The sequence below is a fragment of the Cyrtonyx montezumae genome, unplaced genomic scaffold (genome assembly GCF_038088225.1).
Source record: "Cyrtonyx montezumae isolate F1298 unplaced genomic scaffold, pur_monq_1.0 scaffold_6, whole genome shotgun sequence".
Lineage (NCBI taxonomy): Eukaryota > Metazoa > Chordata > Aves > Galliformes > Odontophoridae > Cyrtonyx > Cyrtonyx montezumae.
Window position 1 is genome coordinate 18050324 of NW_027072067.1, and position 13259 is coordinate 18063582.

Consider the following 13259-nt stretch of genomic DNA (forward strand, 5'->3'; position numbering starts at 1 on the left):
AAGCAGGTCAGCCTTCTGAAGTTCGTTTTTAGAGATGAAAGTGCTCATATCTGAAACGTTGTTTCTTGTCATCTAAACTAGTCGTGGCTTTTCCAGCACGAGTATCAGATCTAGCAGTGTCTGATCATTGCTTACCAATTAAAGCACTGCGTTTTTGTACCTCACTGGGAAGGTGAGGCGTTCATTGACTGTGGTTTCAAACAAAATGTCTTTTCTTTAATGTCTGAAGCTGTACTGACTCGTTCCCCAGCACTGTTTCATTGATTTCTCTTTGGTGACTGATTAACCTATAGGATGGTAGGCCATCTTCTCAGTAATGGTAACAAATGAAATGCCTTTGTTTCCTGAGCTGTAGTGAGCTGGTTCTTGATCTGAGTCGAGGTCGTTTAGCATCTGTTGTAACTGGGCTTGTGGGAAGGGCTGGGAGCTGTTGTGTAACAGATCAAATGCCTATTTCTTCAGTTGATGGGAGTGCCCTGCGTGCAGTGTTAACTGTGGGAGGCTCGCAGTCAAAGCAAAAATGCCCTGTTACGGTGTTGCTGTTGTAAGCTCTGTCATCCTGACTGGTTAAATCAGCTGCCGTGTTAACTTGGCCAAGGGCTGATGGTTTGGGGTGGCATTTAAGTATCAGTTGCTACTTCTGAATGTGAACAGGGAGAAGCTAGTGGCCCCCTGTAAAGGAATGTCACAAAATGACTCCAGGGAGTTTTCATAGCTGCTGTGCTGTTCTGGGTGCTTTTGGTCACTTAAGCGGCAGAAATGTAGACCTCAAAGTGAGGACATGAGTCCAGAGCTGAGGATTACTCTTTGTTTAGCAGAGGCTCCATGAACCTGTCAGCTACCCTCATTTTGATGTGGAGTGAGAGTGTAGTAAGTCTTTGCAGAGAAGAGAGACTACTCTCTACCTTTCAGCCTTGCACTGAAACAATGACTTGCTCTTCTGGTGTCGTTAAACCCAGGGCTAAGTGCTTTCTGTTCTGGAAATGAGGGGGAGCTGTGCTGAATGTGGTTTCAGTAGCTGTTACAGAAATCTGTTGGGGCCATCCAGTCTTGCTGATGATTGTTTGACTCTGGCTCTGAAGTGGGCAACCTCTCTCCTGATATATCTGCAGTAGGCTGTTATTGTATGAAGAAGACTGGGTCTCATCTCTGATTTTTATCTCTTCACAGCTCTTAGTCATGGCTATGCATACAGGTCAGACATCAGCCATACCTGCGTGGCTCTGCAGGGTGGTGGTATTGTCCAGTGTCCTTGTGGTTTGAAATAGCTCTCAACCCTAAATCCTTGTCAGCTTTAAGCACTGAATGATCACCCTTAGTGACCATGGAGCAGCAAGCCTCCTAAAGGGAGGAGATGTTTGTGCTCACACACCTGCTGCTGCAGCAGAGCATCCCAGCAGCTGCACGGAGCAGTCCTGCTGGAGCTCTTGGCAGTGTGAGAAATGCACAGGTGTGAGTGAAGCTGTGCTGCAGGACCCAGCAGCTTTCTCATGGTTTGGTTTTGAGTTTACATCTTCATGGAATCAGGTTGGGAAGAGCATTGTGTTAAGAAAAATTCTGACTGGTGGAAGAAAGGAGGGCGAAGGAAAAGTCTCAAGCAGTCTTTCTGGTTCCTAAGCAGCCTCCTGGGGCGTTGAACTGCTGGAGTATGACTTAGCTGGATTATCAAGTTAACTTCTGATTGCAGAATTACTCTGACTGTGCACGGGGTGTGCTGGCGTGTCATGGTTTGCTTAGTGGATGTTGAAGAGCTGCTCCTGTTGGGCAGCATGCCTCTGCTCTGCTCCCTGCTGGCTTGGTTTGGCACTGAGCAAGCACTCCTACAGCTCTGTGGTGCAACACGGAACAGATCTGGCTTAGGTGCCAAAGCTGTGTGCTCAGAATGATGTGCCTCATGAAATCTGATGTCTGAAAGTTGTCTGTCGCTTCAGAATTGCAGATGCTGAAGGTTAAAGTATGCCTTGGTGAAACAGCAGGGGTTTCTTGTCCATGCTGCTTAAACAACACACGCAGCATGGCACGGATAGGAGTACGCATGCCTTCTCAAGGGGGAAGCAGGAATGTGGTGGCTCTGTTCCGTGGCCGTGGGAGGTTGGTACGGAGAGCTTTGTGCCGGGATTAGTGCCTTTTTACGTGTGCCATTGCAGGCTTTATTCTGTCAAAGGCAACATCTCATTGTCATCCCTTTGAAGTGCTTCAATAAAAGTGCTGTTGGAAAAACAACCAACCAACCAATGTTCTTTTGCACATTCAGCTGTAGTATGGCAGCTGCTTTTGCGGTACTTCGTCGCACTGTGTAACCCCATCTAGAGCCGATGTGGGAAAGCGCGGGCAGAGGGAGAGCGGGAGGGCCGCGGCGCTCCCACCGCCGGGGGGCGCTGTGCAGAATCGGACGCGGCGGCGCGCCGTCACGTGCCCGGAAGCGCCGCGCTCCGCCCGCGCCGTGCCACGACTGCCGCGGCCGCCGCCCCGCCCCGCCCCTTCCCCCCGCGCTCTGAGGGACGTCGCAGCGCTCCTATGAGCGCGGGCCGTCCCCTCCCGCCCCGCGCTTCGGCCAACGGGCGGCGGGGCAGGGCGGGCTCCTCGCCGCCGAGTTCGCTGTTTCTCTTCCTCCGTCAAAGGAGACGCGGCGCGGGCGGGCGGCCCCTCGGAACTATGCGCGCGGCGCGCGGGCGACCATGCAATGGCGCTCGCTGGTGCTGGGGCTGCTGCTGCTGAGGTTGGGGCTGCAGGCGCTGCTGGCGCTGCTCCCCGCGCTGGCTCCGGGCCTCTGCCTCCGCCTCCGCCTCCCGTTCCCTTTCCCGCCGCGCTCCGGCGCCGCGCGGCCGCTGCCCGGCGGGGGCTCCTCGCACTGGGGATCGCTGCGGAGCGGCGTTGGCGGCGCGGAGGGCCGCGATGAGTACGAGATGCGCTACAGCGCTGCGTTCCCGCCGCAGCTGCGCGCCCGGCTGCGCGACGCCGCCCGCGGCATGTTCGCCTTCGGCTACGACAGCTACATGCAGCACGCCTTCCCCAGCGACGAGCTCGACCCTCTGCACTGCTGCGGCCGCGGGCCCGACCGCGACGACCCGTGAGTGGGGCGGGGGACGGAGCGGGTTCGGGAAGCGGCCCTAGCGTGACCTCCCCCACCCCCCGGCGGACGGACGGACCGCTCCCGGGGCCGCCCCGTCGGGTTCGTGCCGTGCCCCGCCCGCTTTGCCTCGGCAGCTCTCACCCCTCCGGCGTAGCGCTGGAGTCAGGTGGATCGTGGAGTCGGAAAAGAGCTCCAAGGTTACCACCTCCCGCACCCTCACTGCCCGCGACCCTCAGGGCCGCGTGTCCCCCCCCTTCCCCACCATCGTGGGACGCCCCAAGGCCGCGGACCCCGTCCCCGTGCAGCCCGTGCCGTTGCCTGGCTGCTCTTCCCAGCTTTGTCCCGCCTAACCCGCACCTCGTGGCACCACGTGAGTCGCTTCCCATCGCGGTCAGCATCCGAGCCGCTCTGCAGTGCCCGACACTCAGCCCTTCTTTTACAGCTCAAATCTGAACATCAATGATGTCTTAGGAAACTACTCGCTGACGCTGATAGATGCACTGGATACCCTAGCGGTGAGTTGCCACAATACTTTGGGTTTTATTCCCACGTTCACGTTTGGAAGTAACCGGAGAGAATTGTTAATTAGTGAGGAGGAAGATAGGAGCAGCAACAGGCTGCCTGTCAGCTGCACAGGACAAATGAAGGCGTGCAACAGAATCTATGAAATCTCCTAACCCTTAGCTAACCTTCCGTAGTCCTTCAAGGACCTCAGTCTCTTCAGCTTCAGTATGTGTACCTCTGCTGCACGATGGAGCTTCAGAATTACTGCGGAGCCTACTGATGCTAAATTTAATCCAAAGCACAGGAAGGAAGTTCAGAAGGTTAGCGTGGGGAGCTGGAAGGAGCAATCTGAATTTGGCAGATTCATTTAAAGGTACGGTAACGTAACTGGGGTACAGTGCTGAAGAGCATTCACCTTGCTAATTAAAATCTAAAGGCAGCATCTTAATGGAATATTGCCATGACTTTCTGAAGGGCTCAAGTCCGGTGGGTGAGAGGTTTTGAGGGATGCAGGAAACTCGAGATGCCCTTGAAAATATGGGTGTGCCCTCTGTTCTGCTCGGCTGCTGGTAGTGGAGATGGGGCTAGGGAAGAGTCAGTGCTTGTTTGCTGGCTGGTTCATTCTGGACCCAGGTGTGGGAAACTGAGATTCAAAAGCAGCACAGAGCTTCTTGTAGAAAGCTTGTGGAGCTGCAGGTGTCGGTCACAGGGCATCTGAATTGAGGTGGAGTTGTGGTTGTGGGTGACTCCTGTTAGGCAGTACGTTAGGGTAGGTATTTAGTGAAGAGGTAATGGGTCAAATGGGGATGCAGTAAAGCATCAGTTCATTTGCTGTCCTCTTGAAGGTGGTCTTGCTAAGTCCATGAACAATTCTGATAGCATCCTTTGCTCTGAGGCTGAACTTAATCTGCAGTCGGACAAAAAAAGGCCAAACCCGAACCAGCCCCCACTCTCCAACATCAGTAACTTTATTTTAGATGCACTTTTAAATGTCTGTGCAATGAGCAGCTGTCTGGGAAGTCTATTGGCAGGAGCTTGAAGGACTCTGGGAAGCAGGTAGTGTGACTGTTGGTCTAAAACGTGTACTTGCCATTTTTTCATTTGCCATCTTTCAAAGCAGTGATGAGGATAATAATAATACTTCTAATTTATGTAAAAGGTGATGGGAAACTCCTCCGAATTCCAGAAGGCAGTGAAGTTGGTGATTGACACAGTTTCGTTTGACAAAGACTCGACAGTCCAAGTTTTTGAGGCAACCATCAGGTACGTAGCTCTAAGCTTCTGTCTCTGTACCAGGAACGAGGATAAAGGCTTGGTGTGTGTGAGCTACAGGTGCAAAATGAAGTCTTTGATGAGAGCACCTTTGGTAGTCTGCAGTATGCAATTGTTCCTTGCTTAAGGTTTTTTATCTAAACGTATTATAGAAGCGTTGCATCTTTCCAAATTTAAAATTATTTTAATGAGCCACGTGTGTCATGATGCTGTGAGGTGACAGCAGTGCCAGCTGTCTGTGGCTTCCAGCCTGCTGCTTTTTGTTGCTCATCTTGTGGCAGACTCAGACTCACAGCTGGTGAGGCTGTGTCATCATCATCCCCCCTGGACCTTCCGTTTGCTTTCACTTTTGTTTCAGATAAGAAACAGAACTTGCTTGTCTTAGAGATGGGTTTAAGATGGTGTCTGATATTGAGTGGATTCATTATTTGAATAACTGCTCTCTGTTTAACTTCGTTTAACTTCATTAGGATTGTTTTTTTCTGGGGGGGGAATACTAAGTTTAAGTAGCAAACAATGTCCTTTGCAGCAGCAAAAAAAAATGGTGGAGGAATGTGATCTTCGCTTAGGCTTGGTAGGCTGAAATGTGCTCCTGAGTTAGGTGAGTTCTGCAGCATGAGATCTTGAGATTTCTGCGGATGACAAAGCCAGCATGACATCTGGATGTTTGCACTAACACTGGTGGAAAAAGCAGATCTCTTTCTGTGCTGTGTATAAGATGCAGAAAGCAGTGCTGCTGTGAGACGTGGTACCAGTGAACTCAAGAACTAGGTTCAGATTAGATTTAGGACCTGGAGATCTCTTCCTCTTCCAATAGGGTTTTGGGAAGCCTGCTTTCTGCCCACATAATAATTACGGATGCCAAACAGCCTTTTGGTGACATGACCATTAAGGATTATGACAACGAGCTGCTGCACATGGCTCACGACCTAGCAGTGAGGCTGCTCCCAGCGTTTGAGAACACCAAAACTGGAATTCCATATCCTCGGGTAAGTGAGCACGTCATTTACACATTGAGCAGTGTGGAGAGAATCTGGAAGCAGTGTCTCTCCTGTCCTCCAGCTGTTTGTACAGCTGGGGTTGCTGCCTGTGGGTCAGTAGTCGTTTGTTTCCACGCTGGGATGTGCCCTGCCCCATGCTTTCCACAGTAACAAACAGCACCGTCAGTGAGAAGGTTGATGAGAAATACTATAAAGACAAATAGCTTAGGAAAATAGCTGTGCTGGAGACTTGGAGTTAAAGTAATGGTGGTGAGCAAAGAAAACAAGGCTAAAATAACTGCTGTGTTGGGCTTGGATTTTGTTGTTGTCTGGAGTGCTGCTCTGTGAGTACCCTGGAACACCACAGCATTCCTGAATGCATCTTCTGCTTTTAGCCACGCAGTGCATGAGGGAAAGGACACAAGTTCTAGTGGAAAAACTCTCAACTATAAAACTAATTAGCACTTGCCTGACTGGTTTGAATTTCTGGGTCCAGCAGCGCTGCATTTCTTCCAGATGTGTTGGGTGTTGGGGATGTGAGCTTTCACTTCTGCTTAGAGTGTGGCTGAGGCACTGGGGGGTGGTGTAACTTCCCTTCAGCATTTTGTGCCAAGGGGAAGTTGAGGAGCGTTGAAGCTCTTGACTTGAGGAGCACTTTAGTAGGAGAAGGAGTGCTTGCATCACCCCTGGGAGAACCTGAACAGTTAGCAGAAATGATGACGAAGCGGATTGAAATTTGGAAGGGTTTCCAACAGTAACAAAAATGAGGATTTCCCACCTTAAGAATTAGTGCACGCAGGGTCAGAGCACAGCATTGTGAGGTGCAGCCTGCCTCGTTGCTCTTAGCACTCTCTCTGCTTTCCAGGTCAACCTGAAGAAGGGGGTTCCTCCAAACAGCAATAATGAAACTTGCACTGCAGGAGCTGGTTCCTTGCTGGTGGAGTTTGGCATTCTGAGCAGGCTGCTTGGTGATTCCACATTTGAATGGGTGGCCAGGAGAGCTGTCAAAGCGCTCTGGAGTCTCAGGAGCAATAACACTGGACTGCTAGGTAATATCTGAGGTGATGCTGTGTCACCTGGCTGTATGCTTTAAGCTGCCTCAGCATCCTGTATTAGAATGCTGTCGCTCCACAGGTTTCATTCATGCATTAAGGACTTTGTTGATCTGTTACCTCTGTAGCTGCTCAGTCACTTTCTCCTCCTGCTTTGTGTTGACCTAATAGCACTTTACCATTTCATTAGAAAAATGGATTGTGAGCGTCTTTAGGGCATGGGTTTCCAAAGACAAGTTTTTCATTAAAGTAGGAAACGAACCAGAAGGCCTTGCATTTCTCCTCTGTTGGTATGATTGAGATTGGCAGGTGACTGAAAGGAGTGCAGCTGTATAGCAGCTCCTGGGATGAATGCACTGCAGCACTTAGGTTGAATGTAATCTGTGGTTGTTCCTCCTAAGGCTTTTTGAAAGAGTAATATTCCACAGTTCTTGTTTCTGATTGTTTTTTCTCTGATGCACTTGGGACTGAAGCTTCTGTCTGTTCTGTCAGGAAATGTTGTGAATATTCAAACTGGCCATTGGGTTGGAAAGCAGAGTGGCTTGGGAGCGGGATCAGATTCATTTTATGAATACCTCCTGAAGTCTTACATCCTCTTTGGAGAGAAGGAAGACTTAGAGATGTTCATCGATGCTTACCAGAACATTCAGAACCACTTACGAAGGGGGTATGTTACTTCACATGAGTATCATTTCTTTGAACACATCAATATTCTAGTAAGATATGAGAGCCTGCATAATGTTTGGTCAACCTGTAGAAAATTGCTGTTCTTCAAAAAGAAATCCCTTATTTTCGTGGCAGTCACTCTGGAAAGAAAGGTATGATCCGTATGGAATTATTGGTGCAAATAAGCTGAGCTGGTTACCATCCAAATCAGTAAACCCTTCGCTGAGAGAAGGCTGTGGAGCTGTGAGGGAAATGTATTAAATTGGCTAGAGTAGTACTTCTTAAGGCCTGGCCTTACCCAGCTTGACTCCTCAGTAGGGATCATGCTGACGTAGCTTGAGGATATGATGCACGTGAGTACATTTTCTGGGAGCTGGATGGACACTTGTTCTTTTCAGAATGGCTTTGAGCCTAGAGCTGCTGAACTGCAGCTTGTTCCCTTTGCTGTTGGCAGTGCTGCAATTGAAACATGCATTGTGTTCTCATAAAACAGTGAACATTTACACGTGCTTATTGTTGCTTGGTAGTCGAGAAGCTTGCAATGAAGGTGAAGGTGACCCGCCTTTGTATGTGAATGTAAACATGTTCACTGGACAGCTGATGAACACGTGGATTGACTCTTTGCAAGCCTTTTTTCCTGGACTACAGGTAAAGAAAACTTGGTTTCTTTTGAAGATGGAGTGATGCAGTGAGCGGGTTCTCATTCTAATCCTAGCCTGTCAGTGAGTCTGAGCATCTGCTCTGAGATGAGCTGCAACCTGTGGCTTTGAACTGGCTGTCCTGGTAGGAGAGAGCCCCTGGGCAGTGCAGCTCTGTGCTGGAATCACTGCTTTGGTCCAGCATGACAGTACTGGAAGGCGTGGCCTGCTTTGTGACAGCTGTGAGATGCTTTGTAACTTACTCATGTAACCTCAGTGTTTGTATGCTGTGTGCGAGGGCAGTGTTTCATTATAGGACGTGTTCTTATACACAGAGAGCAGCTTACCAGCCTTCAGTGTGTATGTTTATGCTGTTTATACCTAGGTGCTGATAGGAGACGTGGAAGATGCTATTTGCCTCCATGCTTTTTATTATGCCATATGGAAACGATATGGAGCTCTCCCCGAAAGATACAACTGGCAATTGCAGGCACCAGATGTTCCCTTCTATCCACTGAGGCCAGAGTTAGTGGAATCCACCTATCTCCTTTACCAGGTACTTGACTGTTCTGAGCTTACAGCTCGTGTTCTGGCAAACACACTTTTCCTCAGTCACTTTGTCCCCCTGCTGTGTACTTAGCCACCAGCACACTGCCAGAACTCCGTGGTTCTGTGTCTGTGTGTTCTTATGCAGAGGTCTCTGTTCTGGCAGCTAATTGTTATGTTATGTAGTTGCTGTGTTGCTTGCTTTGAAAACAGCCTCTTGTATACATCAAGCAAAAGCGAGACTAAACACCCTGTTGAAGAATAGCTGGCAGATTTTTACACAGAAGAGACCTTGTGACTTCTTAATAGAAATCACTGAAGTAAATGTAATTGCTTTCTCTGCTGTATTGTCCAGGCACAGTCTCTGGCAGCAGATGCAGTAAACTGAAATGGCTTTCAGGCTGTAGGAAAGCTGTCAGAGCTTGAATTTATGGCAAGTTTTGCTGCATTCTTGCACAGAGTAATCTAAGTCATGTTCCTATAAAGATGAGTATACTGTAACACGTGAGAATCTGATACTATTGTGCCTTTGTTTTAAGTGTTATTTTTACAAGATTTCAACATTTCTGACTGTCTTTTTTTCCTCCTTTAGGCCACGAAGAACCCATTTTACCTTCATGTGGGAATGGATATTCTACAGAGTTTGGAAAAATACACAAAAGCGAAGTCAGTCTTCAGTGTTCTTTGCCTTCTCTCACTGCTATGTGCATATATGTTTTATGTAAATACTCTGTAGAATCCAGTCTGCTAAATGTAGGTAAACCAGAAAACCCAATCCTCCACGAGAACCACAAGCGATTATTTATTTATTGACCAGTTATGTTTCTCATTTGAAAATGGAGTTTATTGTCCAGTAACAAATTTATATGGCTTCAGAATTTTACAGCTGCTCTTTAAAACGTGTTGTTGATGACCAGTTGGCAAAGACTGGTGCAATTATTATTTTCCTATGGCTCCTGCAAGAGTGATTCTCACCTCGTGGGCCCCTGTAAGTGGAAGGATGGCCTGTAAGCTAGGCTGCTGCAGATCAGCTTTCTTCTCCAGCCAGCAGCTGGGAATCCTGTGTATCTGAACTTCTTGCAAGAGTCCAAGGCAGGATGGTGGTTCTTTGTCTTACTGCTGATTTTTGCTTTCATAGATGAGTCTGCACCAGCCATAAGGCACTATGAAACGGTGATGTTCTGATGCTAAGTGGGATTCAGGTGCTGTGTAGGGGTGTGACTGAAAGAGTGACAAGTGTTCTGTGTGGTGACTTGCAGCTTCATCTGGAAAAGCAGCAGGTGGCTCAGGAAGAAACCTTTTCCTGAGAGCAGGCTTCCATAGCTGCGTCTCTCACGTAGTCAGTGTGGGGAAATGACCTGCTTATGCTGAGTCATTGGAGAGCAGCTTGCTCCTTTGAAAGGTGCTGTTATTCGGTCTGCACAATGGAATAGGTCAGGCTGTGCCACTGGTTAGTCTGTCAGGATACCAGAAGTCAGTGCTTCCTGATGGCAGACTTGTTTCATTGTGCCCTAACCCCTGGTGCATGGGATGGTGTGAAGTTGAGAGGTGTTCAGGGTATTCTTCTAAGCCCAAACTGACCTTAAATCTTTCAGGTGTGGCTATGCTACCTTACACCATGTTGTGGAGAAGACAAAAGAAGATCGAATGGAGAGCTTTTTTCTCAGTGAAACATGTAAATATTTGTACCTGGTACGTATGTCATCATTTCACAGTTGCTCTCTTGCAAGTTTTGTGCACAAACATGACAAGGAGGCTGCAGCTGTTAGAAACTGCTGGCCACTGGGGAACCAGAGGCATTGAAGCTGCTGTGTGCACTCCTTTCTTTGAACCCACTCTAATCCTGGAGGTCCTGAAATGGAAAATCTGGCAGCTCTTTCAGGGTTGGAAGCTGCAAGGAGAGGGAGCAAGACTGGAGGTGGCTGCAGCTCAGCTGAGTTGCTGCTTGTGGCCATTTTAGATACACAGCAGCAGCCCTCCAATTACTCTCTATCAGGCTTTGGCAGTCATGGGAGAAAACATTGGAGCCAACATGGCTTAATCTACTGTTCTCAGTGTCCTTTACTATAAAAAATGTGTGACTGAATAGCAGCAGTGGGATGCCAGCCTAGAAATAAGGGCTGTTGAAGTTGTGTGAGGAGATTTGCTTCTGAATTCTACTGAAAAAATGTGCACGCTTAACTCAGCTCCGCCCCTCCTGTCTCTTGTGTAGTTGTTTGATGAAGACAATCCAGTGCATAAGTCTGGAAATAAATATATGTTTACTACTGAGGGCCATATTGTGTCTGTGGATGGACGCTTTCGGAACTCGCTGTGGCAAGACATCCTCCCTGGGGAAGAGGACAGCGCAGAAAAAGTTAAACCGAACGAATTCAAGGCTGCCAACTTCAGTTCTAATGTAAGGAATGCACAGTGTGCTGTTGGTGGAGGGTTGTGTGTTGGACTGGGCTAGGCAAGTGGAAGAACAGCTTGGAGGCAGCACTTCAGAGTTCTGCTTTGTTTGCTATGTACGTGTTAAATAGCCAAGCAGCTCCCTTGGTGAAATGTCCCTGAGCAGTGAAATGAACAGACTGGGTAATGTGAGAGAGATGATGCTGAAGGTGAATCCTGTTCTCTTTTAAGTGTTTTGCAGTAAGTAGTTTCTTCTTTGTTCATTTCCAACTATTTTCCCCTTCCACTTTTCCCTGCCCTTAAAGTTTTCCTTTGTTGCTGTGATGGGAAGGGAAAAGAGCAGAGGGTGACATAAACAAACCTTTTTTTTTTCCCTCCTCAGAATGGTTTTGAGGCAAACGAAGGTGATTTCTCGTTAGCAGGAATTGACTGTGTACAGAAACATGGATCCATTGCCTATTGACAACCAAAAATAGTGATGTTTTTAATACACATGTTTTCAGGTCTCTGCTGGGAGCTTCTGGCACGGTTCCTTCTCCCTCCCCTATCCCCAGTCCTGCAGAAAAGGAGCATTATCTTAAAACAAACGTTCACAGTTGTCATAGTGAAGGAACTATTGATTGAATCACGAGCTGCAGTAGTTGGGGCCGTATTTGGAAGCTTGCAGCTTGCTCTGAAGCTCCAGATGCTTGCTGTTCACTGGTGTTTGTGCTGCAAGTTTGTAAAGGGAGGGAGAGAAAGCACTGAAAGTGCTGCTGGTTACAACTTTCTGTACTGGGAAGAAGGCTGAGGCCATCAATGCTGAGATGACTGCTGGATGAGAAGAGGATATGGGTTTGGCTGTTTGCAGATTTTATTCTTAAAAGTATTCTCATTTTGTTCACAGTGTAACAGAGTTCCTGATGAGAGGAGATACTTGCTGCCATTGAAGAGCAACTACATGAGACAGATCGATCGGATGGTGGGCTTGATCTGAGTGGTTCTTCAGGGTAACTTCTGTCACATGTCAGGAAGAGCACGGGATTTGGCTCTAGACATTCCTCTTCAGCTACACAGCTGTGTATGCTGAGTCACTTGGTGTCCCCCGTGCTGCTTAGTTTTCAGTTATGGACATGAAGGGAGGTTCGTTCCCTTACAAGTTCAGTCTTCTGGACTATGGAAACTCCACGTGCCATCTGAAAAGAGGTTTCTTGTTTTAAGACTTCCTATGAAAAATGTTGAAAACGAAGGTTGGAGATACTTAAAGAAGAAAAAGGAGAAAAAAAATTGGCACGTGCCACTTAGCTACCTCTTTGTAGCTGCACCACAGATTTCCCTTTGGAAAAGGGTCGGGTATTTAATTAGAAATGATCATGGGACTGGGGAAGGAATGGGAAAGTGCAATTTCTTACACCAAGTTTAATCATAGAGTTGTTCAGACTAGCAATACACAATCTGAAGTACTTCTCAGGTAGGGACCCACTGGCAGTGGGTTTTGGCTAAAACAAAAATGCTCTGTGTAGAACAGCGTCTTGAAAAGGTAACTCTTGATCATATAAGAAGCTGTCAGTGCAGTCATGAGATCCCTCACGTGCACAGTTGAATAGAGCTGTGCGGTCACAAGGGCTGTAGCTACAGAAACCAGTAATAACACAAATTCAGTGCCTTCTTTTGTATGGGAGCATGGAGGGGTGGGGGGGAGGAGGGGTAAAACTTCAAAGCCACTCAGCTAACTTCCAGAGTCACGCTGTGTGCCGTGTGCCTGGTGCCTCTTCCAGGGAGCTGCTGCTGAGAGCTGCTCTAACAGTCTGTGAAGAACAGACTGTTTCACATTCCTTACAGCATTAATATGTCAGTGCCTTACATTTTCTTCGGTGGCAGGAAAATCTGAGCTTACCTGGGAAAGAGGGATCAAGTGTTTCTGAATAGCGAGTTACAATATGCAGTCCTGGGGCAGGAGGCAGTGAGAGGTGTGGGGCATGCAGCTTCCTTCTGCCGTGGGGCGGTTTGGTTCGTGCCTGCAGAAGCTGCCCATAGTGCTAGAACCTTCCTGCAAACTGTGCCTTGTGATTCCAGTGAGGCCAAACAATGCAGTCCTTGAGTGCTTTGTTTTTCCAGTGGCTCCCCGTTGCTTACACGCTTTTTACACTCTGCTTCT

The 13259-nt window shown here is 48.3% G+C and overlaps 1 protein-coding gene across 1 annotated transcript; it reads left to right on the forward strand.

Moving 5' to 3' along the window:
• Positions 1–2654: 2654 nt before the first annotated feature.
• On the forward strand, positions 2655–12882 carry EDEM1 (ER degradation enhancing alpha-mannosidase like protein 1). Its single transcript, XM_065749592.1, has 12 exons — positions 2655–3070; positions 3516–3588; positions 4737–4840; positions 5667–5838; positions 6695–6878; positions 7374–7548; positions 8075–8195; positions 8571–8741; positions 9324–9397; positions 10327–10423; positions 10944–11129; positions 12009–12882. Exons 1-12 carry the CDS (start codon positions 2679–2681, stop codon positions 12096–12098), a joined length of 1839 nt encoding a protein of 612 aa, XP_065605664.1. The 5' UTR covers positions 2655–2678; the 3' UTR covers positions 12099–12882.
• The last annotated feature ends 377 nt before the right edge of the window (positions 12883–13259 follow it).

What these genes read in the sequence shown, in the direction of transcription:
- EDEM1 (XM_065749592.1), top strand. Translation starts at nt 2,679, where the DNA reads ATGCAATGGCGCTCGCTGGTGCTGGGGCTGCTGCTGCTGAGGTTGGGG. An exon ending in GAAAAATACACAAAAGCGAA is followed by an intron (nt 9,398 to 10,326) that starts GTCAGTCTTCAG and finishes TAAATCTTTCAG; the next exon opens with GTGTGGCTATGCTACCTTAC. An exon ending in CATGTAAATATTTGTACCTG is followed by an intron (nt 10,424 to 10,943) that starts GTACGTATGTCA and finishes TCTCTTGTGTAG; the next exon opens with TTGTTTGATGAAGACAATCC.